The 27,480-nt window shown below is 41.1% G+C and overlaps 1 protein-coding gene across 2 annotated transcripts in view; it reads left to right on the top strand.

Annotated features, from left to right (window-relative positions):
* Positions 1-14,028: 14,028 nt before the first annotated feature.
* GRID2 (glutamate ionotropic receptor delta type subunit 2) overlaps positions 14,029-27,480 on the top strand; it is a 764,624-nt gene continuing 751,172 nt past the window's right edge. For both annotated transcript variants that reach the window (XM_074147380.1, XM_074147378.1), the window contains exon 1: positions 14,029-14,116. In XM_074147380.1, coding sequence (XP_074003481.1) covers positions 14,029-14,116 — 88 coding nt within the window. The remainder of the gene's footprint in view (positions 14,117-27,480) is intronic.

The following is a 27,480-nucleotide window of genomic DNA, read 5'->3' as shown; positions in this document are numbered from 1 at the left end:
CACCATACACCATTCTTGGATGTGTCCCTTCGGATTTCTTTGTATACCACAGGAAACTGGGATTTGGATTCAAAATTCACATCCATCAATTGGTTTAGTATTATTTCCCATAGGGTTTGTAACAGTCCCCTCCTGCTTCAGTCCTTATCCACAGCCCTGTGTTATTTTAAACACGGGTCTGGATAACAAAAGGTCATCCAGAAGAAAGAGGACATGTTATGGGGTTCCCCCCACCCTTAGTCAAAAATGCTGGAAAAATATCATATTGCCATATATGAAACTAGTTTTCTGGACGTTTTTATAATTCCCTAGAGACAACTTCTTTCTTTCTTTAAAGGTGACTTTCTAGCAAATCGGGGATGTGGTTCCCTTATTTCTGTTCCCCTGAAAAGACCCAAAAACTCAGTTCTCACTTCATTCTACTAAAAGTCTGATTTTTTAATTGAAATAATTCATTTTATACCTAGCTTGATAGAAGACACAGCTAATTAAAGTGCTTAATTTGTTACTTGTTGTTTTTTGGTTTTTGTTTTTTTTTAATTCATTTTTGCCTGCTGGACTTCTTCTGTGTAACCCTTTTAATGCCTATACTTACGTTCAAGTCCAAGTTTGATAGCCTCTTGCAAAGTTGCTTTCTTTTCTTTTACAAATGAGCAGCTGCTTGCTTTCTATTTGTAGTGAGATTGAAATCAAATTTCTTCTACTTTTTATTGTGCCTGGTAGTTTTGCCCAAAGTTGGGGGTAGAAGAAGCTCTCAGACAGTGTTTATTAAAGTTGCTTATGCTGTCATCTGCTAAAGTATTTTTTTTTCTCCATTTAACTTTGACAACCAAAAAGGAGACATGGCAGTTCCTATGGATTATTGATTTTTATGCTTCATTTTGTTAAGAACAGCAGTAAAAAAAACACTATGGAGAACTGATAGGCAAATCTTATGCCATTAAACTCCAGTCTTTCAAACCCGTATTTGTGTGTTCAGCTTTCTATATATGGAAAAAGCCTCTGATTTCACTGAGCCTCTCTGCCCTGAGCAGGGAGATATGTTTAGCCTTGATCTAGTTGAGACATTAACTGATTTGAACGGCAGTCGGGTAACCAAGTCTTGATGCTAACCAGTTTCCAGAAACATTCAGAGTTTTAAACCCCTAAGGTGATTTCCTGCTTTCCAGTTTGTGCCAAGATTCACCTGTCAAAAATGTTTTAAATGTGATTTAATACAATTATTGTTTCCCCCTCACTGAGTGCTTCTTGTGTCAGTATGGAATTCACTTTGTGAGAGTGGCAGTTTAAAATCTGGAACTGTAGCTCATCAATTAACTCGGACAAGTCAAGGGCCACAGTCTGATGTGCATACCACTATCAGATGTCCTTTGCTCCTTAAGCAATTCCACTATGCTTCCCTGCAACTACTTGAGGAGTATTGTATATTAAAGGACCAAAACTCTATGTATTTGTGTAAATGTGTCACCATTTCTGTATATGTGAAAAAGAGTAAAAATGGGAAATAATAACACAGTACTTACAGCAGACCTTCAGTGAAGTAGAACTTACTGAACCTGAATAACTTTTTGATACCCAAGAGAAGTATTCAATCAGGCCACAGATATTCAGGCTAAATGGTTTACAGCTTTTCAAATAAGTAGCTCACATTGTCAGTAGAGGTCCATACAAATTTGTGCATATAAGGAGGGTCATAAAACATGTAATTGCTTATCTAAAATAAAAACTTATATGCATTTGCAGTGTTATACTAACTGGAGAATTGTCTAATCAAGTAATTAAAAGGTAATTAATTAAAGGCTTAAGGTGCATAAAGTGCTCAGTTTTTCTTTCAGACCTTGCTAAGCATTCAAATTATGTTGCTGTTAGTGTTACATATGCAAGCATTCTTTTTATTGAACAGGTCCTCCTTTTTCTGTAGCCAAACGACTAATAGAAGTACTGAATGTTATTGAGCCGTTTACTACACTGACAATATTACTGTCAATATCTTCTTTTCTGAAGATTAAAATGAGGCTTTATGGAGTACCTTTTGGGGGGGGGGGGGTAGTTATGCTCTTAATTACTGGGACATATAAAGTATTCAGTGCTAGTAACACTTAAAAGAGCTAAATTATTGTTACCACTTGCCTTTCCAGAACAGATCATGAACTTGAAGAATGGGACACTTTGTCATTGTCCCCAGTGGTGAAATTGCACTCCTTTCACTCAAAAGGTAGGTATTTGGAAATATCTTCATTGATCACCTAAATGTATACTGACCATATGCTTATTTTTTGTGACTTAAGCTGATGAAAAAGAGATAGACCAGAAAAGTAAACATTAAAGAGGAAAGGTGAAAAGAGATTAAAGAACATGGAGAACAGTAACAGTTGGAAAGCTTGTAATATAAATAGATAGTGTAGAATTTTTATGTATGCGTGACGGGGATGATGCAGGAACATATAATATCTGGAGTCATCCAAAACATATTTTACAGTTATGATAATAGGAATTGTTTCAATTTATCAGCATGACTTCACTAATGTGAAGAAAATGTTTAACCTAGTCAAAACAGAAAATGCAGCTTTTCTCTTTTCAAAAAATTCACTTGTTAGTAATTCTAAGCAAATGAAGTAGGCATCAATAAAAAGTAGGTCATAATATGAAGATAATTTTATTTTGTGTTTCCTTTTTTTTCCACCTATTGTAGGGTTTTATTAGAATTGTATGTTTTCAAGAGGCTCCTTGAAATGAAGTCTTTCTGGTGGTCTTTCGTTGAAATAGTAGCATTTCAGAGTTGTATACCCTTTTCAGTCCTGTTGGGATGGTTATACAGGGTAAATATTATGTGAAAAGTACTTGCAGAAGCCAGGTTCAACTGAGAAAAATAGGTTGTTTATTTTAATTTTAGGTACTGTACAGACAAAATTGAATTATCTTAAAAATCACCACAAATAATTTATCATGTTAGTTAGGTACTTTCTTCCTTGCCATGTCATCAGATCTAATGGCTCTTTCTTAATTTATGACAGAAATACTGTGGAATAAGGTAAATGTCAACTATAATGATGCTGTTTGTTATGATGAAAACACAGAGAGAAGGAAATTATGTTTAATGCATCAAAGAACGAAATTTCAAATAGGTTATTTCAGCTACCTTGATTTAGTATTTCTTTTGGGGAGAAAAGAATGAAGGAAAGAGGAGGAATTCTTACTGAAAATAACAGTGTGAAAACATGCATCATAAAGAATAGTTAAAGACTCTTGTATATGGAAACACTTCTCTCATAGATGAAGGACATATGAACTCTTTCAGCGACTTCTAGACGAACTAATATCCCACAATATAATGACCAATTAGTGCCTTCTGGCATGGAAAATTATTTGACTCTTCACATAAAGAGTAGTGATTTATACAGTTATCAAATTCGGCAGTCATCTTTCTCTACCTGGGTCGTCATTTTGTTCAGTTAACTTCTTGTTTGTTGGAAAAACCTAGCACCAATAATTGTATTGGACAGCAAATCTTAGGCAAGAAATGAGATTCATTTTGTACTGAGATTATTTTTTTTTTAAACCCAGGACACAGAAAGTAACACACAACATAGTTCAGATCTTGTGTTACAACAACTTATCAAATGTTTCTGGGATCCTGATACTAAAAACATGTGCAAGTTCACAGGTAAAAGTAATTTTTCTCATGTTGCTGCCTCTGCTCAAAAGAAACCAGATGGTGTTCAAATACGCCCAGGAAAGAGAGTGGATAGCTTTCGGGGGAAGTTTTCCTACTGCAACTTGGAAAAGCCAAATTCTGCTTTGGATTTTATGACATAACGACCTTGGGAATATGCTTGACTTTCTCGTTTGCCTTCCTGACTCTTGTTTTTCTCGGGTAATCAGAATGTACTGTATTTCTGGTGAGGACTATTTTGCTATGTATTTTGTGCTGTATCTGCCACAACGAAATCTTGGTCTTGCTAGAAATCCCAATATAATGCTACTGATTACTACCGAATAAAGATGCAATAGAAAAATACGTACAGCTTTGCAGGTGCCAGCTTAACTACAGTGCTCAATAACTAGCAATGCCTGCAGTATTTGTCTTTCACAAATGATTGAGTCATATTTTTGTTAAACCACCAAATTTAACAAGCTTCCTGCTAACTTTTCCAAACAAGTAAAAATCTAATGTGCAGGGTTTTCTCCTGCTTGAACCATGGGCTCACAGAGCAACAATAATTCTGTTTTCCAATACTAAGCTTTTCTGACTAACTCTTCCACTACCTGCAGTAGTAAAGACTGAGCTGATTCTGGTCTTGCATGATATGAAGCAAACAGACAGCATGTGGCATTTCTGGTTCAGTGATGACTTCTGACTGGCCTTTCTTTTACTGTCACAGTTGAAACTCCCTCTTCTCTTCTCAGCAGCAGTGAAGATGTAGAATGAGATGAGTTAAAAATGGATTGCTCTTGGTTGGCTCTTTGACTCCATATACTATCCAGGATAGTCTGAGTCCTTCAGCTATGACACTAAAAGGCTACATGAAGAGCTACTTGGATCTGAACTGTGACTTCACCATGGTCTGCCACCGCTCTGCTGCCTTTCTTTCATCAAAGCTTTTCTACAGATTCCTCTCCACTATAATGCACCGTATTCTCAAAGCTAGTTTTCCAGCCTTCCTGAAGACTTCTCCTCTTTGCACACCTTCCCTAGCGACTGGTGTATTTGGCTTGGCGGCTTCTCCGCAGAACATAATCAGCTCTCATTCCAGTTATATTATAACCCAAACCAGTGGCTAGAATGACCTGAAAGTCATTAAAGGGTATCAGGAGAAGAGCTAGGATGAGATGGACTGACATCAGACAGAAAACATATACGTCTTTTACCAATTACTAAGAGGGCTGTCTCCGCATTTGTCGTTCTTACTCTGTCCAAGCTCTAAGACCTGATGGAGCACTTGCTGAAGTGACTCCTCTCCTGCTGCCAATGGAAGATCCATAGGTAGAAACTGTAGCTCTAGCTGCAGGTGTGGGCATAACCCCTGCGTCTCTTGCTTCCCCTACTGGCTTAGTCCAACATTTGTGACTTGCTTTCATGTAGCAGAATTGTGAGGTGGCTTTGCCAGAAAGTGCCTTGCATCTCTTTCACCCTTCTATAGCTCTTGAAGGGAAAGGAAAGAAGGGGTAAAAGGAAGATAGCAGCATGAACCGTGATTGTGAAATGTGGTGAATAGTAGCAGGAATATTAGAAAGGCATTAAGTGCCAGAAAGAGAGAGGAGCAAAACTGTGTATATACAGTGTTGAGGTATTGTAAGGCACCTTCAGGAGGAACCAGAAAAGTCCTGGAGGACAAAACAACTCTGCAAACTGGTGAATGAAAAGGAGTTTGAGAGGGATTCTCAGAGATGGAGAGTGACTAGCTGGGTGCTTCCAGAGACAGAGAGGGATTTGATAGGAGAAGAATTTGGCTTGATAATACTCACTGGGCAGGCAAAGCAAGAGAAAGGAGTATTTATTTTCTGGTATCCTTTTAACCTAGATAAGATTGAAAAGATGTTACATATATAGACATCTCAGAGTACAGCATTCTCTTCTGTGCCAATGAAATGAATGACTTGACACCATTTTTATTTCTTTTTTGTTTTCTCAAGTTTTTTTTCTGTTCAGATCACACCCAAGAAATTTTACTGCTATTAGGCACTGTGTCCCCCCTCCAGTAGCATAACAGGTATGTAACAGGGTGGCTCAGGCAACACAGATGATCTATACCATGAGTTTAATGGCAGCAAAATAATTCTACCTCAGCAGCAGTCCCTGCTAATTCACTCTGATAACATTGGTTGCTCTAAGGTTGACTTAACTTCAAAACCACTTTCTGAGTTTTGTGTAGTAAGGCTAAAGGATAAGACACAAGCTCTCAACTAAACTCAATAATGATATAGTTTTTAAAAACAAACAATAACAACAACAACAACAAAAAACCAAAAAGCTTCGAAACCCTTGCTATGTACTGCACAAAATGTTTTTTATTTCTTCTGACTAGCAGAGTAACTCTTGATTCTGGTTTGGTATTTATTCCTTTGTGATAAGATATTCAAGGCCACAACATGCATTGTCCGTTGAAATGCAGTAAATATTTAATGTTCTGTTTATTTGTATAATGGCCTGATGAAATTACTTTCTATCTATTTATCTATCTGCATGTGCACATACACATACTCTTGCACATATACACACATTCACATGCTTAAGCTATTGAGAAACAGAATGAAGAAAACTGGGAAAAGGATATAATGCTTTGCATTTGAAAAAATGAACAAATTTAGTCCTCAAACCATTCCATTAAGTAAAGGCAAGATTATCCCCATTATTCAAGTGGTGACAGAGGTCCAAGAGTGCATGTTTTCCTCAAAGTGTGACAGGACAGATGGACTCAATGTCTGGACCACTACTTAGAATTCAAATGGTCCTATTAACCTGGACCTCTTTAATAAAACAGAGAACAACCTTAAAGTTGGCAGTAGGCTAAAGCTTTCACTTAAAGGTTATTTGGCGGTCACTGAAGCAAGTCTATTTCCTAATGGACAGATGTCCTCTTAACTAAAGCCCTCCCAGACGACTTCTTGTTTGAAGCTATGCCAGGTAAAGAAAAGACTGAGTAGACAACTCAGTAGTCAACTGAACTCTTGGAGCTAGCAGCTTTCACAGAATCACAGAATGGTAGGGGTTTGAAATGACCTCTGGAGATCATGTAGTCCAAGCCCCCTGCCAAAGCAGGTTCACCTAGAGCCAGCTGGACAGGAATGCATCCCAGCAAGTTTTGAATATCTCCAGAGAAGGAGACTCTACAGCCTCTCCGGGCAGCCTGTTCCAGTGCTCTGCCACCCTCAAAGTAAAGAAGTTTTTCCTTATGTTCAGACGGAATTTCCTGTGTTCCAGTTTGTGCCTGCTGCCTCTTGTCCTGTCACTGTGCACCACTGAAAAGAGTCTGACCCCATCCTCTTGACACCTGCCCTTTAGATATTGATAAGCATTGATGGGGTCCCCTCTCAGTCTTCTCTTCTCCAGGTTAAACAGACGCAGGTGTCTCAGCCTTTCCTCCTAAGAGAGGTGCTCCAGTCTCTTGACCATCTTTGTAGCCCTCTGCTGGAGTCTCTCTTGTAGCTCCTTGTCCTTGAACTGGGGATCCCAGAACTGAACGCAGTACTCCAGATGTGGCCTCACCAGGGCAGAGTAGAGGGGTAGTATGACCTCCCTCTATCTGCTGGTCATGGTCTCTTTAATGCATCCAAGGAAATCATTGGCTTTCCTGGCCACAAGGGCACATTGCTGGCTCATGGTCAGCTTGCTCACCAGGACTCCCAGGTCCCTCTTTGCAGAGCTGCTTCCAGCAGGTCAACCCCTAACACCTCCCTAGGTGTAGGACCCAACACTTGCCCTTACTGAACTTCATCAGGTTCCTCATTGCTTAACTCTCCAGCCTGCCTAGCTCTTGCTGGATGGGGGGACAGCCCTCTGGTGTGTCAGCCACTCCTCCCAGTTTTGTGTCATCAGCAAACTGATGTTTCCCTGAGTCTGGGCATCAGCTCAGTGGCAAAGGAACATTTGCTTGTGGCACAGGGTGTCTTGATGGGTTTTGTCAGTCAGTTGCCATATATTAACACTTTAAGAATGCATTTATTAAAAAAAAAAAAAAAAAAAAAAAAAAGCAATGCAAGGTGAGGGATATTTGTCAGTTTGTGTTTTTAAAATGGAGGAAACAGTGTTATTTAGATGGAAATAGCATTCTCAAATGGAACGTTTTGTCCTACACAAATTAAGGGGTGGAGGCCCATGGTCGATTGTCTTACTGTCATGAAATATTTATCTGGCCAGCATTGAATACACTAAGTTTAAAAGTTAGGCTATCTTCTCACAGCCTACATTGTAATTTTAAGTAACAAAAATTAAATTAATATTAACAATAAGATTTTTCTTTTTTGCCTCATCACATGTAAATTAGGATATGATCTGGGAATTACATCCTTATGGGGAGATACTGTGCCTACTGAAATGGCTTTCTGCAGGGAGCTGCCTATGCTGATCCAGTTGCCGAATCTGCTTGTTTGAAAGTTGTGGTATTGAGGGTGTTACAGGGTCCTGCGTTTCATCTAAAATGTTACTATTTGGTGACAATTCAGAACTTCCAAATATCGTCTGAAGAGAAAAAAAGCACCTGCTTCTGTATAGCCATCAAAGAAATATGGAGATTCACAGAGTTACTGTTAATTTTCTCCTGTCAGGAGCATTTATTTAAAAAATGACCCACAAAGACTTGAAGAAGAAGAAGCTGCGGTGAAAATGAAAACAAATGATATTAAAAGTCCAGAAATAAAAACCAATCTTAGCAATAGTAGGTGGGTCTTCCTGGCCTTTCTTCCATATTCAGATGGCATCAATACCAATTTGGGTGTGACTGTTAGGTATTTGTGATTGATGGTTCTCTCCTGTAACAGGTGATCAGTTCTCTTTTATCCCACCCTGTAATGCAAAAATATTGAACTATCTTATGAAAGAGAAGGGAGTAAATTAGAACCAAGTAAAAGAAATGCTATTTTTCACGGCCAGTTGGCACTGCTGGAATTCGCTGTTAGAGAAGGTCACCGAGTTTAATGCTGCTGGTTTGTTGGTTTTTTTTTCCTTTTTTATTTATTTTATATTTAGGATACCTGTGTGACTGTTAACAAGATTTATAAGTATGCAAGCTCAGATGAAAAGGTTAATTGAATATCAAACTTCAAGATAGGAGGTGATGGCTTAGTAGGGTCAGGAAGGAATTTCTCCTGTCTCTTGTTCCCACTGTGCACAGCACAGAGCAGCAGGATGGGTGCATATTGTTTGGGTTTTGGTTTGTTTTTTTTTTTCTCTGAAGTAATAACTTAGAGGTCTTCATGAAAAAAATGTTGGAGGAAATCAACCAGTGGACTAGCCTGGGGTGTAATCTGATTTCATCTAAACTTTTTGTAAGTTTAAGCAATACATTGGAATATAAAATATCGAATTCTAATGTGCAAAAGGCATGTTTAATGCTCATGCGTGGGAATGGTATCACAGAATCACAGAATAATATGGGGTTGGAACGGACCTCTGGAGGTCATCTAGTCCAACATCCCTGCCAGAGCAGGTCCACCTAGAGCAGGTTGCACAGGAATGTGTCCAGGCGGGTTTTGAATGACTCCAGAGACGGAGACTCCGCCACCTCTCTGGGCAGCCTGTTCCAGTGCTCTGCCACCCTCAAAGTAAAGAAGTTCCTCCCTATGTTCAGATGGAACTTCCCATGTTCCAGTTTGTGCCCATTACCTCTTGTCCTGTCACTGGGCACCACTGAAAAAAAACTGGCCCTGTCTTCTTGACACCTACCCCTTAAGTATCTATAAGCATTGATAAGATCCCCCCTCAGTCTTCTCCAGACTAAAAAGACCCAAGTCCCTCAGCCTTTCCTCATAAGTGAGATGCTCCAGTCCCCTAATCATCTTTGTGGTCCTCTGCTGTACCCTCTCCAGCAGTTCCCTGTCCTTCTTGAACCGGTGAGCCCTGAATTGGACACAGTACTCCAGATGTGGCCTCACCAGGGCAGAGTAGAGGGGAAGGATGACCTCCCTCGGCCTGCTGGTCACACTCTTCTTGTTGCACCCCAGGATGCCATTGGCCTTCTTGGCCACAAGGGCACATTGCTGGCTCATGGTCATCCTGTAGTCCACCAGGATTCCCAGGTCTTTTTCCTCAGAGGTACTCTCCAGCAGGTCAGCCCCCAACCTGTACTGGTGCATAGCGTTATTCCTCCCCAGGTGCAGCACCCTGCACTTGCCCTTGTTGAACTTCATCAGGTTCCTCTCTGCCCAACTCTCCAGCCTGTCCAGGTCTCGCTGTATGGCGGTGGCACAGCCTTCTGGTGTGTCAGCCACCCCTCCATATGTAGTTGGTATGTAATTTAAGACTGTCATTTGCAAGGCTTAGCTATTCTGTTTACCTCCCTACACTGAAGGTTGTAAGTGAGACTGTTTTATCACTGTGTTAATTTCTTCAAACACCTGAAGGACTTTCTATGACTTAGAATTAAACAAATCAAAAGTTGACCTCTACATGGTTAGATCTATCTGTATCGTCAACCAGACAGGAAAAGGGGCATAGCATTGTCAAATTTAAGACTTCAGATGAGTGCAAAGTATGTGAGAATTCTGTACTTAGTTATCTTTCCTCTGTAGATAGAATGTCAGGTCCCAGGCTGACTGGGCTAAAGTGGGTGTGAGGAAATAAACATTAGATGGACACTTTCACCCTCCCTGCTTCATCTGTTTTACAACAACATCCTTTCTTTGCTGCTGCTCTAGGGGTTGCATTAATGTGCAACACTGTAATAGCTGATCAGTGGAAACATCAGGTACATCAACCATTAACCACATTTTAGTTAGACTACTAGAAAGAAGACAACTACTCCATGTTGTTAGATTGGTTGGTCAATGGTGGTGCTTCTCCCATGGATGCTAATGGTGGAGCTGAAGTGATGTTGATGTAATTGAGGACATTTTGGGAGGAAAATTGTAATGAAGGAAGAGTAGCATGGCTGAAACCTGTGGGACTTAAGTTTCCAAAGTGCCTGAGGCAGCAACCCCTGAAGTCCTGAGAATGGTGCTCATGGCTTATTAGAGGCTTGAGTTTACCCTGGTCTGATTACTAGTCTTTTTTTTCTTGTACAGTATTTTCACAGTATCAGTAACTCCTGTTCTTGAATTCTTTTTTTTTCCCCTAACTTTAACTTTCTGCAAAAGCTTACCGTATATTAAGTAGAAGAGACCGTTATCCTTTTTCAACATTTTTCTCTAATACCTTGAACTAACCATATAGCGTCGGATTTTTCAGTCTATTTAAATGGAAGACACCAATTTTTGGTTTTATTGAATAAGAATTGAAGAGAATGAAAGTGAGGAAGTGCAAATTGTTTATCTCTGTGGCGGATGCATATGAAGTCAATAATGCATTCGTTACTTAAGATAAGTTTATTTGAATTTACATTTTAACTTTACTTTGGTCTTGTTCCACTGGAATTATTATTCAGAGCTACACTCCAAAAGCATTTTTATTAGTTAGAGGGTATTTGCGAACTACAAACTCTTGGCTGTGCCTCCTGTCCTGTTAAGTATGTCTACAGACTTAAGCGAAAATTTCCATTTAGTGTGGCCAATTCAGGGTACTGGATGCTTTAGAGAGTCAGTAAGGATAGCTGCTTTCTAGATAAGGCCTCAAAATTCTTAGTATTATCTAAACTGAGAATTAAAAACTTACAATTTTCCAAAAGTTTCCATTACATTTCCTATTCTGCCTACTATGAATTGTACATTATTAAAGAGTACTGCTCTGACATGCCCCCCAAAAAAGCAAATTAACATTTCTTGTGAACTTCGTTCTTTTGTGGAGAAGTAATAATGACCCAAACAGCTCCAAAAGCTTCTCATATGAATCAGAATTTATTACTTGTGAAATTAATGCCCATTACACTCATTGATACTGTGCATAAACTGCAATTTATAGAAAAAATATAAGCTTCTTTTTTGCTGGTATAGATAACAGATCTGTCACTTGCACAGAGGATATGGACAAATGCAGCATCTGAGTGACGAAATTTGTGAGAATTTTGCTTCACACTGCTCATCATTTTTTGTTCTCTTTATGTACCTTTTCTTTTGTCTCTTAAAGTCAATTTTAGTTGTGATTTGTTACAGCTCTTAGAAGAGAGAAAGCCCATTCTAGCCAGTGAGAAGATGAGCCCTGCCTTGTGCTTTGGATATGGCAAGGCTTCAAGCCTTTTGAGTATTACCATTTTTAGGGAAGTACTCACCTGCCAATGTGGACATAAGCAAAGTAAAAATTGCTGATGGTGGATTTTTTTATAGATCCAATTATTTTGCTCCTTAACACTAATTTAGTTTGTCTTTTCTTAAAAGTCTTATTTCTCCCTCTGAAACTAAAGCCTTATATTTTGTTAATATACAAGTGTGCTTATTAGCTAGTAATTGGCTGAAAGACATATGCAAGTCAGGAGAAAGATGAAATTCATTATATCCCACTTGCATATAAGTGCTATAACTAAGGACATGCCTTCAAAAAAAAAAAAGTTTCTTTCTGAAGAAAAGGGATTGATCAGCCTCTGTTTAGACTTCTATAAGGACTACTGGGTCTTTATCAATTACTTACATGAGTTTAGGATATAACCACTATGATGGAGCAATTCTTTGACTTCTGCCTCCTGTCTCTAGTGTGACTAGAAAAATCAAAGTAAAAAGAAAGTGTAACAAGACATAAAGTGGGGATTTAGACTAGTTTATAGGAACATACTTAACCTCTGTGCAATTTTCTGTCTGTGTAATGGGGATAATGTATTTAACTACAGCATGAGAAGTCTGCGGATTAATTGGTTAACAAATTCATAGTACTCCGAGCATGAAAAGTGCGCTCTAAATGTTTTCCCACAGAAATTTCTCCACTACCTAAAGAGAGAAGAAGCAAAAAGCCAATTCATTGCTTTAAAGAACTGTGAGAATTCCATCAAGAACACAGATAATTAAAGTAATATTAATAGATTTTTAGGTCTTCATTTTCCCCTTGAGGCCAGGTGTCCCTGATTTTTTTCCCCCTTTTTTTTTTTTTTTTTTTTCCTTTTCCCCTTCAAGCAATGTCCCTGACTCAGTTGTCAAAGACTGAGGAGCAAAAGTACCCATCTAGCTTTGAACTTGATACCTGCAGTGGAGTTACAAGGTTAAATAAATGGGGTGTTTTTCTTTTTTCTTTTTTTTTTTTTTTTTTTAAGCTCAGCGTAACACTTCAAAAAGATCTTCTCCCCCTCTCACTACCCCCCCCCCCCCTTCCCTCCCCCTAATGTATTTTTAGGCTGTATGCATTCCTGCCTATGTCTCTTCCTTAGTCCCAGCTGAAGATTTCAAGGGAGATGAGAGCTCTATTTTGTTTCTCCCTTGTATTGCAGATAGGGGGAGGAGGTGGTTATTAGAGAGAAGCGCTCTCACTCGCTCGCTCTCTCTGTTTCTCCCTCTCTGGCTGATAGCACTTATCTCTCGCTCTCTCTCCTTCTCCTAGGTGATCCATTTCTAGGCAACGTGCTGGCTGGTGCTGGATCTGCCAGCTCTCTCTGCATCCCACCAGCAAAGCGAGCTCCAAAACCAACCTGCAGACCATCATCTGCTTTCCTCTGCCTTGCTCCGGGCACTCCTCCTCTCGCTCCTGCCCTGTCCAACCGCTACCTTGCGCGACAGAGACAGCACGCCGGGCTTCATTTGCAGATTTCTTTCTTTTTTTTTTTTTTTTTTTTTTAATTTTTCCTCCAGTTGTAGGAAGCAATTTTTTTTTTTAAGCGAAGGGTGGGGGGAAATCTCTGCATTACTATCTGCATTACCTTGAAGTTCACTTTGTTTTTTGGCCTCCGGGGGGGCTTTTCCTGCAGGAATCTGATTGCTGGAAGCGGGATCGCCTGCTCTCCGGGTTGCCCGCTCCTCCTCCCTCGCTGAAGGCGAGCTATTTGCTGCGGGCTCCTGGGGCTTCTCTGGCCAAGAGGGGTTGTGTGTGTCTGTGCCTGTGTGCGTGTCTGCGTGTGTGTGTGTGTGAGCGTGTGCGTGGTGTGGGTTGGAAGTTGCTGTTCAGCAGCCGGGACCGAGCGGATCCCTGGACCCGGCGGAAGGATGGGGATTGTCTGACCGGCAGAGGCGTCCGCTGCCAGCGCCGGCGCCCGGGCTGGATGGATTTGCTGCCGGCGCTCCCAGCAACTCTGGTGCTGCCCAGGAGCCCCCCGAAGTGACACCGGGGTTTCGCCGAGGAGAGAGGCGCTCGGAGCCCCGGACTCGCTCCCTGCCCAGCCGCGGCTGTGTGCCAGCCACCGGGATTTACGCGCTCCTCCGGCGGCACCTCAAACTCTTGGGTTTCCTGCGCCGCGCTGCCCTCCGCGGTGGCACCGTTGGGCGAAGAGATCTGTTGTTACAAAGCCTGGACCTCCGGAGGAGATGGAAGTTTTTTCCCTCATCCTGGTCGTGTCCGTCTGTTGGACTCGAACCTGGAAAGCCGCGATTGCAGATTCAATCATTCATATCGGTAAGGGGGTGCTGCGTCTGCTGGTGCTGTTGGACACTTTTCTAGCTCTCCTCTGCAACCTTCCCTCTCTTGGCAGGCTTCCTCCGCTCCCCCCGCAGCCCCGGCTCTTTTCTATCCCTTGTTCGCTTGCTTTTTTTTTGTTTGTTCCCCTCTTATAACAGCTTTCCACTGGGATCTTAGGCGTCCTCTTTTCTCCTCCTACCGCTCTGTGTAAAGGCTTCTTGTCGGCGGGGTACGTGCGTGCTTTAGACCTTGAGATTTTGTGCGGCTGACGATCTAGGGGGGCCAGGGCTCAGGCACTTCCCCCGTCCCTCCCCGCAGCCTCTCAGCTCCAGCCTGCCTTCCTCCTGCCCCGGCTCACCGGGGGGGTGACCTAAAGCCTCCCCATATTTCTCACACCACCGTGCCAGCCACGCAAAGCCCCCCCCCTCTTAATTCCTTCACCCCCCACCACCATCCCGCCTTCCTCTCCCGCGGCCGAACAGGTGGTTTGGCAACGTGAGCGCTTCCCCTCCCGCGGGCGGGCGGCCGCAGGGGCGGAGGTGCTCCGGCTGCCCCGCGCCCCCCCTTCCCGGGCCGCCACCCCGCCGGCCGGCCGGGCGCCTCCCGGGGCCGCGGCGCCCGGGAAGGGTAGCGGCCTCCCCCGCCGGCGGCGGTTGCAGAGGGGGGCAGCTGGCAGCGGCGGCGGGCCCCCCCTCCCGGCCGCGGCGGGGCAGCTCGGGTGATGCCCATGCAACGGCGTTGCCCGCGCTCCCAGGCTGGGAGAGGTCGCCGGGGCTTTCCCCCCCTCTCTCTCCGTTTTCCGGAGCCATCTCCGGCCCGGCAACCCCTTCCTCTCGGCGGGCGCATCCCTGGGAAGCGCCGAGCCCCGCTGCCGAGCAGCGTTTTTTGTTCCCGCGACTGGCGAGAGCGGGTCGCCCCCCTGCGCCGGCCGGGGATGCGCGGGGGGGAGAAGAGGAGAGGAGGGCGCTTCCCCCGCGGCCGCTCGCCCATCTGCAGGCACCGCACGCAGGCGGAGCGGGAGCCTGGGAACGCGGGGGCGGGCGGCCGGCCGGCGCCGCGCTGCCCCGGGGAAGGTGCATTTGGGGGGCAGGGTTCCGCAGGGGGTTTGGGGAGGTCCCCAGGGCGGTGCCGGTCCCCGCCGAGGGGCAGCTGCCGCTCTCCCCGGGGGTGGCTTTATAAACATGTCTGCCGGTGCCGGTCGTGGGGATCCGTAGCGGGTTTCTGTGAAAGGGGAAGCGGGAAGAGCCCGCCGCCAAGAGCTTTCCTGCAGGACACCGAGATTTGGGCAGCGATGCGCCAGCCCTTCGTGTAGCACCCCCCCACCTCCGAGCCCACGGGCTACCGCTCCCCTTAGGTACCGCAACTTTATAGGGGTCAGTCCTTATAGCTGTGTGCGACTGGGCATCAAATATTGCACAGGGGAGACAGCGCTTTATCCCCTCCTTTTAAAGGGAGAATTACTTTTTTTTTATTTTTAATTCTTCCCAGTTGTAGACTGTTAAAGCGACACTAGGAGATGGTTCCATCTTACGATTTCTTTCTTAGGAGCTTATAATAAACCGATCAAATCTTAGGATTTGGGGGGAAATTTTGACTGTGTAGCAGATGCGGAGTTTCTTTGCAATCCCTTGTCTCCCATCCTCCTGGCTAAAGGAGCATTGCTGGAAGAGCTGTATGCCTTTGCACTAGCATCAAGGGAGAAGATTCCTTTACCTTTTCTGTCTTCGTTTAATGACAATTTTGTTTGTTTCACTTGTTTACATATGATGGGTGCAATACATTTTACCATTAATGTTTTTTATAATGCCGTTAGTGATTAGATGCATCACCACAGTAAATCCTCACTGAAAGCAAAAAAAAAAAAAACTACCCCAAAACCACCCACCAAAGTAGTTGTTTCTCACATGATTAATTTGTCTTGAGAGACAATTAGTACAGTTGACAAGGGGATTGCCTCTTTTTGAGGGCTGGTTTATGTTGCCATGAAAATGGCAAACTGATAATCATTACACAGAGCTTTAAATCTACTAAAATGAATACAGTGAAAATAAATGACCTGAAATTAGAACTATTTAACACTAAATGGGTAGACAGCTAAATATTACAGCTTGCAGATGAAAATTTGGCCCCTAGTAACACCACTGTATTTTGTGACCTGGATCTTTTGACCCCCTTTTGCTTTCTTCAACTTGTACTGGGTAAACTTATGTATAAAATATTTAGACATAAATAGTAAACTGTATTTATTTATATGAGTTTGAAAAAGCAGTAGCAGAGTATTCTATGAACAAATTAACTGCAGAAGAATTCATAAAGCCACAGGAAAAAACAGAATGCTCAGTTCAGGGGGAAAGAAATGCTACCAGAGGTAGTACTGATGCCTTAGGCAACAAACAAAATAAATGCATTATCTTTTGCTCATTCTGCAGTGTTAAAATATTCAAGTGGAAAACATTTTCCCACGTTTGGGAGGGGCAGGTGATCATAAGAAATAACACGTTACCTGTGCGTACCCTTTTTCTGGTAGCTTGTACTTTTTCAGTATAATGCACTAACTGTCTTGCTTGCCTACGCATTATTTGATGTGTTTCCTGTAAAGGGATGTTTTCTGTATTGAAGTATGTTATCAGCCATTTCTTAGACAATGACAGAAAATGTTACAATTTAGTGAGTAGAGATTAATGACTTGGTGATGGCAGTGGGAGGGGTACGGTGACTGGTATTTGTCTATGATACACTTTTTCATATTTCTGTCTTCTGAATGGTTACAGCTGCTGGTTTTGATCATTAGAGCAGGTCTGTGTGTATGTAAATGCATGCATTTAAAAATAAACATTTTCCTATATCATATTTTAAACATTGGTAGGGCTGCTTCTAGTCTGTACATTTCTGCTGCCCTGCTATTATAAACAGGAACTGGCAGTTCAGAAAGACTACATTAAGCACTCTTGTGAAAATGTTGAAATGAATCGACTTCACTGTAATTTCCCTTACCCCTACATAAAAAAGAAAGGGCCAGGGTTACCATGTCAAAACTGTGCAGTTCTGTATTATGGTGCTTCTCTCAGCCCATGCATTGATTGAGTAATTTCATCAGCCCCACATTACTTGATTGCTTAGAAGTTTCCTAATGATCTGTATGCTGTAGGAAGAATCTGAAAGTCGTGAGTGGAATGGCAATGATTTTGTGTTTTATGAGGCTATTCAAAAAGTCGCTCTGATTTATGTAGCTCGAAAGCTCCAAAGTCTTTGAGATTAGCCACGCTGCCTGATATTTTCTTCATACATCAGTCGTCCCACACTCCTCACTCCCTCAACAGGAGTTTAGAACAGTGCTTTAATTAAGCAGGGATTAGGTGGCATTCCTTGTCAACTGCACAATTTCTGTATGCTTTGTATCTTCTACAGCTGATGGTCTCATGCTTTTATATTTTATACTTTGTGCTCATTTTTTTCCCTTGATATGTACATAGTAATACATATGGATATGTAAAAACATATGGATTTCCTATTGTGCCTATAGAAACATATATGCATGTATGTGTATATTAGGTGCAGCAGAATCAGCTAGGGCAGTGGTCACATAGTATGGTACAAGAGTATTAGTATTTAGCATACACTAACATATTTTTAAAGTCTAGTTCATTGCAGCAGTGTGCAGCAATAGTTCAGGCACCCTGATTACTTCAAGTTGCTTTTTTATGTTTATCAGTGGCTTCTGTCATACAGTTGCATACTACCCTTAACTTTTTTATTTTCAATGGAAAGTTCAGAAATACATATAATATAGTTATATATATTGTATGTGCTTTGACATATATTTATATATATGGTTTTAATAGATATATTTATATGTATATACTATATATTTTTTTTCTGAGAGAGAAAATTAGATCTGCTCTTTCCTTACCCGTCTTAGCTTTTAGACTTTGCAGGCCAGGACTGCTGCATTCCTTGTGTTAGGCAAGTTCCCAGCGTGGCTGGGTCCTGAGTTTTGGCTCATACTTTTAAGTTCTTTTGTACCATGAACAATAATATCATGGCAATTCCAACATGAGGTCTGTTGCTTACGTCTGTTAATATGGTAGTGCCTTTAAAATGTAGGATTTTTTTTTTTTTTAAGGGAAAGGGAGTCAGCTAGCATGGTGGTATGCACGTCCATGTTTCATCTCGTAAGCTGTTGTACTACAATGCAGCTTGGCTTGTTTTGTGTTGTGTATTGGTAATGGGAATTTAATTTGCTGCACTATTGGTAAAGCCTCATTAGAAGGTATGTAGTATGTATCACTAACTGTTGATTGCAGGATTCTCACATACATTTTGTAAAGTCAGGACAAGGAAGCAAAACAGATTTTAAAACCAAATAAATGTCTATGTGCCTATAGTGTCTACAGATGAGTGTTCAGGTCTGTTTTCCATGCTCTAGAATGTGCCAAGGTTACTTTTTCAAACATATATATGGATGAAGACCCGGAAACATTGTGCTGTGGCTTAGCAGCCAGCAGGTTTTATTAGTAACTATGTTCTACTTAACTGCACAGCATGCGTGACATACTCTGTGTTTCTATATGTGCACTGTTTCTCAGACTCTCTCCCAAGTGCTTACATTTGCGATAGTATTTCAGTCCCTGTAATGTGTTTTAGTGCTAGTTACTCTGCAGCTAAAGAGGAATAATTTTCCATGCCATAGATCACGGCTTGCTGTCCTCCAAAGGCATGTTTGCCATTAGGTGTCACTGCTTTCTGGAGTGTTTCTTAGTGATCACCAGGGCCTGATCAGTTTGTCATAATCCAGGTGAGTTGCTTAATTGACTCCAGAAGATTTTTTTAAACTGAGCCTGTGGATTGCTGACTACAGCAGGCAGCTCCTTTTCATGTTCTTAAATAATTCTTAGCATTACTTCAAGTTCTTTGTCCTTGATAAAGACAGAGAAAAAAACCCAACCATCCATTTTCAAGTGGTCCTAACAAATGTCTGACATGGCAATCGCTGCTGCTGCGTGCTTTCAGATGAGTACTTATGGATGCACAGAGTCTTTATTCTCACAATGCCATCTTTGAAAAAACACACTGGAGAAAAATCTTTTAAGACTGTGACTACATAAACCTACCAACTAAGGTTCATTTAACTTAATGAACAAAGGCATTAAGTATGGTTCTCTTCCACTCCCTGGCCCTGTAAAGCAAGTGGTATTGGCAGGAGATGACTTTTGTAAGCCATTAGGTTACTCCCTAGATATAGACTTGAACTCACATCATTTTCTTCCATTTGATATATAGCTATCTATAATCTGCCATGACAGTCTGTTTTTTGCTGAAATTTATTGGAGGCTTTTGCCTTTTGAGGTTTGTATTTTTACTCTTTGTCACTGCTACTCCATTGCTTGATTGGTTTTTTTTCAGCATGTTAACAATGATTTTAAAAATAGTATATGAAAGAGTAGTTCTATTTGGCTATTAGTTTCTAGTTAATTTTCTTAATTACCTGAATTACATATGACAGCATGGTAAAATGCTGTATGGTAAATATGACAGCATCTCTTCATCTACATGCTCTCCAAACATAGTTTGTGTTTTATATCTTCAGTGTTTAAAATCTTATTCGACATAGACAATTGCTGTTGCTGGACTTCAAAGTGACCAATAGGAAAAGCAAACAGTATTCACAAAATGATCTATATTTTTAGCAAATATGAGAAAATAATCGAACTCTGAAAACATGTTACATAAGTAAATTACGATACATGATAGCTTGGTATGTGCAAAATGTTGACTTCAGGTGATACACTGGTAGTGATGGAAAATAGGATTCCTTTCTGCATCTGCAAACTCAGATGTCACTTTATGGGGTTTTGGTTTTGTTTTGTTGTATTTTTTTTACACTAGATTTGAATTCCAGAAGTAATAAGTTATTATTTAAGCTAGTGAAATTGGAAGAAAACTTTGATTTGAGAGGCAGGGCTTGGCATGTCTGTTAAAATCTGGATGGCTCCACACCTGTGCATCCTATAGACCTTACAGTCCCGTTCATGGCTCCGGTCATGCTGCTTCCCATCTCCGAGAGCCCATTTGTTTGTGCTATCTGGAAGTGCCAAGAGGCAAGTATGACAGCCACAGCCCAACAGTAAAGCAAAACACAGTTTGCCGACAAACTGTTGTAATGGCTGGGATCTAGGTCTGAAAGCTCATGTTTCTCTGGGGCATTTTGTACCCTAGACTAATTGACTGTCTAGCAACTGGCTTCCTGCTGGGCTTCTTGGATACAGATGTGATTCCTTTCCTTCTGTGATGTTATTTTATCTTCCTGCATTATCTACTATTGCCATTAGCAAGTAGGATTTGACCTGTTGCTTGCAGTAGTTATCAAAGGCTATATTAGCCTTTTTTGAGTAATGTTGACGATGGCTTTGTTGCATACCTGGGCTAAATAGACTGTATTGAAGAAGGTGCAATACTGAGCTGGTGAAATGTGATGCTTGGCATGGAATATGTGCTAAATGCATGTTAAATAAGTGCATTTAAATAAGCGCTGTGCCATTTAAACCATTGTCAGCACCAGGTAAGGAAGGCCTGGGCAAAACTTTCTGGGCACAGATTTTAGCTGGCTTGTGCATTTGAAACAGCACAGGGAGAAGAGGAAGTGCTGTTGTCTCCCACTACGAAGTAGAATTTAGTTGTGTAGTCTTGATGTAGTAATTTAAACACAGAGACTAAAATGGAAGCACCTAGTGGAAGAATGGGTGAGGAAAAGGTGTCTGTCTTGCCGCATCTTTCTGTACTTCAGTCCCTTCCAATGAGGACCAGCAGGGCAGTTTCCTCTGCTATTCTTCATTACAGTAGTCAGGCTTCGGTTTCTGGATATTGTTGGCCAAGCGGTTGTGAGGGATGATGGAGTAAGGGAAAGATTCTCTTGTGTCTGCAACCGCTATAATTAATAATGGTTTATGTGACTTGGAGAGTTATAACTGATCTGTGTAACAAGGAGGACACAGGCTGAAAGTGAAGGTTAGTAGATGAAATGTACTGGCGTTTGGATGGCAGTTATGAAACTTGGCAAAGGAACAGGCTTGAAATTGTGTAGTGCTGTAATTTTGTAAGGTTCAAAATTTATATCCTAGTTTCAGTGATAATACACTTAATTCAGAGAAGGAGGTATTTTGTATTCTGTATTGTACCACAGAGTGCACTTCAGCTGGAGAGCCTTGTTCCTGCTTTGGTCTGGGATAACTGCATCAGCTCAAGGAAGGGGTATTCTGTGAGCTCAAAGTGTTGCATTAAAAAACAAAACCAAAACCACCACCACATAAAAAGTGACGCTTAATGAGAAAGGAAAATATAGTAAGTACAGTATTTCTCTGTAGCATTAAAGTTGTAGTGGAGGAGGTGGTATAGAAACAAATACTGTAGTTTCAGTCACCTGTAAACTGATGGATTTTTATGTGCAGAGTTAGATTTAAAGCAGGGAAACATTGGTTCTTGAATGAGTGGGGAGTAGGGTGGGGAAAAAAGACTAAAGGGAAAAAGCTTCCTGGGAGTTATGCTGGGTTTATCTGACAAGCTATGCTCAAGAGGAAATTGAAAAAGAAAATGAGTAAAAATGCAAGGAGGGGAGAAAAATAAGATATCAAGGGCAAGAGCCACTGGTTCTCTCTGTTTCTGTTTCTTTGGGAGCTGTATAATGTTACTGTAAGTGCTATGCTAAATGGAAAAGTTCTGAACCAGAAAGGGGAAAATGTGAAGACACAGAATTTAAATGAAGAATTATATGTGTATTTTAACCTATTAGATAACACTCTGTGCTGAAATGCTAATTATTCCTAATTGTTATATTTGCTTTACCCATGAATAAAATATCACATATCTAATAAAATATGCAGTGAAAATCACTGTAAAATTCCTCTTGGAGCCTTTCATGCAGATTTAAAGGATTTAATCTCTTATTTCTTCATTGCTTTTTAAATCATTAACTTTCTATAATCAGTTGGATTGCCAAGGCCAATATCTAGTGAACCTAACAATAATTGCTTGTTTTGCAGAACAATTTTTTGTTAGTCCAACCATATCTTTCTCAGAGGCTTAAATTGAGTTGGTGATTTCATTATAATAATTCACTTGTGATAAATCACAATCAAATAGCACCACTCTGGTGCTGTGGAAAGTAGCTCTGGATGAGACCTAAAGAGAGAGCAGAGGATGGCGTAGCAGCAGACCTGAATGCCAGTCCCGGATTCACTGTGCCTCATTTTAACATATATGGATATAACAATGACCCCTTTTGCAAATGCTTTTTAAATAGAGAAATGAAAATGTGCACAGGGCAGGCTTCCCTGCCTTGGGACTCCAACTCAAAACCTGTGTTCGGGACCCAGACCTGATGACAGATGGTAACTTGATTTGTTTTTAAAGCGTGCAGGATCTCAAGTGACTGACTGCCAGTTGAGCTTAAGCTCCTGAGCAATTGAGATGTTTTGAAGATGTCAGTTGTCTTTTTCAGGTGACAAGAGTATTGCAGAGTTACCTCACTGATTGCAACCAGTGTTAAAAGTTGTCTGGCAGTATACCATGGGCTTGAAAGCACACAGTGGGGACATCTTTGGACCAAACGCTATTAACCAAGGATATTTGTTGTTGTATACCCTTTGCCTTCTTGCAGTCTTTATAGTGTGCAGCTTAAACATTTGAGAATGTTTTAAAATCATTTCATGTACCGGAGAGTTGATAAAGGGAAAAAGACAGTAGAAAAGATCTGGTTCTCACTCGGCAAAGCCACTGTAGAGTACTGGCAATGTACAGCCCGTGTCCAGTATGGGCTGTGTGTTATATGGCAAATGAAAGACGATAGATATTATTGGTTGTATTAAAATACACATACCTTTCCCTTTCGCTATTTTTGTTTGTTTCTTTCTCTCTTGTATTCCAAGTTCATGACAAGCAGTTGTGATGGTTGCTGTGTTTTATACTCTTAAATATCTGGGTTTTTCTGTCCAGGGAGAATAAAGTTAAACATATCATAACAGAAATATCTGTAATTTGGACAGATAAAGCTGCTTTTTATTTCTCTGGAATTCCATTTATTTGACCTCTTTTGAGACAAATATACCCCCAAAAGTCAGTTATTGTGCCTAAGGCAGTCTTTCTTCAGCTCTACCCTTTGTGAACCTATAGACCCAAGCAGTAGTGCAGTATATCCACTAATAAATTTGTTATCAATATCTTTTACAATGTACTACTCACATTTCCAGCTCCATGATACAGGTTACTAACTAGCAATGGAGTATGTATTTATGTATGTATATACAATGTATAAACACACGCTTTTTCAGTAATCAGAGGAATTATTCTTTTTGAAAATAATTGACTGGATTTTTCTGTAATTTGGGATGACATTAGTTTCTACCTTAAGTAACAACACAGAGATTTGGGAGGCTTTTTACTTGCAGGAAGCCAGAACGTGAATACAAATCGTGAAATGGCACCCCACTGTGATAGAAGCTGTACAAATATGAAACAAAAAGTTGGTTGTCAGAAGATTTCAAGATGAAGTAAAAGAGAGGGCTTGGATCTCTCTGCGAGTCAGACAGTTTGTACACCAGGAGACAAAGTTGCAAATCTTCTGACATCTTTTGAGAGACAGATTCATTCATTCATGTTTGTGAATGATCACTCTAGGTACGAAGGAATGAAAGCACATAGATATGTCTACAGGGACGTACTGACAGGGCAGATGTAGCGTGGCTGATGTCAGTACTTCCCTGACTTGTGGCACGTGATAACAAAAGTTGTAGTGCTGTGAAGTAAGAGAGTTGATGTGAATTGAAGGCCAGCAATGTGTGTATAATCATTACCTACAGTACTTTATTGCCAATGGCATTGGTTAAATTGGCAAAAATAAAAACAGTTATTATCTCATCAGCTGCCAACATACTACTCTCTAGCTTTACCTAGTAGGGGAAGTAATGCATGGTTATGCATATGCACTCGCTGTCTCTTGGTTTCTCTTGTTTGGACAAATATTTCATAGTACGGTTTTGGAAGAGGTCTAGGTAGAAAGAAAAGAGCTCTTTTTGGTAAGGTGGAACAATATATGTTGCAAAATGCCCTGCTTTGTTTAAAAGAGAGGTTTAAATATAATCTGTGATTCTGACAGCATCTGCAGCCTCGTTAGCAAGCCTCACGGAGTTTCTAGAACGTTATGGAAATATTATTGAAACTAACTAGAGAAATGATTTTGCAGCTCTTTGGAGTATCTATCTCTCCTGTTATGGAATTGGATTGTATCCTGGAGAAACATGAGAAACACCCGTCTACTTGAAAAAGTTCTCTCATTTTTGCCAGTGCTGCAAAATGTATAAGGACTATGTCAAACGATATGTGTGAGGGGAGTGAGCAAGAGAAAGCCATGGCCCATATACAATATATAAGCTAGACAGGGAATGATCAACAGCACTTGGCAATCACCATCACAGAGGGAGAGGGTGGTGTCTTAGGGACCTCATCGATGCTGTGACTAGCTGCAAGGAAAGGAGGAGTTTGCAGGTAAAGGACAGCATGAGTAGGTAGGAAGCAAAGTGTTGTCAGGGCTTTCTCTGCTGCAGAGAGGCGCTGGGGGCAGGAGTAGTGGGAGGAAGGTTCTGGCAGTGCCTTTGACATAGGAGTTTTGGAAGGGGGCGGAGGCTTGTGGTTAGCAGTTGGTTGGGTGGTGAAGGGATGCAAGAAACATTTGGAGGGGGGTACCCTTAGTGATGGGCTAGGCTAGCCTTGTAAAATTCAAGATACTTCTAGGGAATAGCAGGTAATGTTACTCTTACTTGGGCTGGAGACTGGGCTTTCAATATTTGGGACGGGCCATATAGAGGAGGTGTATGTGTATGCATATGAGGAAAGTTGGGAAATCCAAAGGAGTGAGGCACTGGAATGACCCAAATATTACTAAAAAGAATAATAATACAATGCAAACAATGTTTTGAGAACAATATATCTCGAAGATAATATTAAGTTTTAAAGAAACTAAATTACAGATTAGAAAATGGGATTTTTTCTCCCTGTCCAGCCTCTATAGTTTTATATTTGATTTTTGTGGTAGATCTCTTTTTTTTCTTTAGCTGATAATTGTACCTAGTTACTTTGCAGAAAAGTGAGATTCATTTTGCCTTTGTGTTGCCTACTACCGTTGTACACAGATACAAACAATGAGTACTACAGCATCATCTTCCACCCCACTGCTCCCAGGATAACTCCGAGCGTACTGTACCTCCCCGTGCCTTAGTATTATCCCTCTGATTAAATAATCTTCCTTTGCTTCCTCTGTGCAGCAGTTTATTGCCAGTCTGTAGTGTGCCTCCATGTAGGTTCGGCTTCTGTGGCTGTTGAGTGGGAGGAAGGGATGCACACAGCCACAGCTCCTGCTCCATTGACTTTTGACCTAATTTAGGAAGGAAGAAAAGGGAAAATAATACAGCATGCTTCTGGATTTACAGCCTGCGGTGTCTTCTGTGGAGTGAGAGGGGGACCTCTAACTTTCTCCTCCTCTCTTGAGTAGCTTGCATTAAAAGTTAGACCTCTCTTCAGTGAAACGCCAGAGTGGTGAGTGGATCTGCATTCACACTTATCTGGTGGCATATGTCCTCATTTGGGCTCTTGAGGCTAAAATGTGGTTTTCTGTCAACGCTAGCCTTGTCCAACCCTCATTCAAAGCAGTAAAGGTATAGCCATGGACTTGTATTTCCTCTACACAAGGCATAATAAGAGTTGGGGATAATAGTTTAAAAATATTTTTCTGTTTGACATCAATGATCTCTAATAGCAGGGCTGAATGGTATATGGGAGGGAGGAGGTAAATACTTCCTCAGGGGAAGGTAGATAATAATAACATTTGGAAACTGCTATTACTAAAAATCATCTTCTGCAGGATTTAGGAGTTTAAAAAAAGCTGTTCATTAAAGTACTGTGGGGCTTTTTTTAGCATTTTTTTTAAAAGGATGCATTTTTTCCCCCCATTTTTTATAAGACTGCCAAATATCCCTGAGGCTAGAATTAATTGGGTCTTTGTTTTGTGTCAAGTAAGGAGTACAACGGTTTTCAGAAAATACTAGGTTTATAGACTCCCATCCAGAACATGAAAGGGAGAGAGAGGCTAACTTTATATAAACAATGTCCTTGCATCATTTTGTACCACTAGCTTGGATTAACAAGTAGAATATTGAAATTGTCGGTGTCAGTACTTTGGAAGCTCTTAAGGTTGTTCCCGTAACACCCATCCCTTCATTCTGCCTAATCCTCCTTATAGGACGAGTGTGTGCTGTTTTCTTTCCCTTTCACCTCCAGGCATCTGCAATGAGTAATCAAATGTCTGCTAATTGGGAATAACCAGCATTTGGGTTTCGAGGCAGGTTCGGGAGTAAGTGCCAAGGAGAGGTATTTTGATGTTAGTGTTGCTTTAGCAATACAACAGAGGTTACTGGTTGCGATTTGCTTCATAGATCCCCACTGACCATTTTGGATTTGAAGGTGTTTTATCATTTTTAATACTGCTGTTTCAAAGGCCACTTCTCATGATGGTAAGAAGTCTGTGGACGGCAGCAGATGTAGATGTGAGCTTTGAAATGGCTCTTTTATGGGGGGGTTTGAGGAGTGTGTCTTGGAGCCGTTGCATTAAAATTCCAAAGTGTTAACTTAAATGTAATAATACTGTGACAAAGTGCTACTACCATCTGCTAGTGAGGATTAGTACTATTTAAAAATCTCCATAATTCCTAGAAAGAGCAGAGGAGTCATAGCATGAAGAAAAGCCTAACTCTTAAATTAGTATTTTAGTTCAAGGCATAACAGTATCTTTGTGGGGACCACTGCCTACTAGAGATTTTGTATCACACTTTCAGCTCACATAAAGGAGTAAATATTTGAGGTATGTGACTACTGATGCCTGTTTCCTACAGTTTCCAACTTGGCCCCCAGTTTTGCAGTAGAATCCTTTCTATTTACAACCACTTCTCATTCACAGCATGATAACAATTCTGCGATAACTAAAAATACTGTTTATATGGCAAAATAACAAGGGAATGTTCTCACCATGGGTATTTAGAAAGCTTCGTTGATGAGCCATTCCTTATCATTTAGCTCCCTTGGACTGAGAAACAGTTCTTTGCTTAGTATTCCTATGGGTTTTGAACACCACCTAAACACTCAGCTCTTTCCGCATGTGAAAGTCAGTTTACACTTCGAGAATGATCTGCTGCTGGAAATGCAGAACATCTCCATCCCCAAACTTCTCTCAGCTGAACATGAAGAAATAATTCAATTTCTAGGTCTAGTAAGAAGAACCTATTCCAAACCTGTTCCACAAGCCAGTGCAACTTACTGGT

Source organism: Numenius arquata, chromosome 5 (genome assembly GCF_964106895.1).
Source record: "Numenius arquata chromosome 5, bNumArq3.hap1.1, whole genome shotgun sequence".
In the NCBI taxonomy this organism is placed as follows: domain Eukaryota; kingdom Metazoa; phylum Chordata; class Aves; order Charadriiformes; family Scolopacidae; genus Numenius; species Numenius arquata.
The sequence above is the reverse complement of the archived record's forward strand: the minus strand, read 5'-3'. Positions and strand labels throughout refer to the sequence as shown.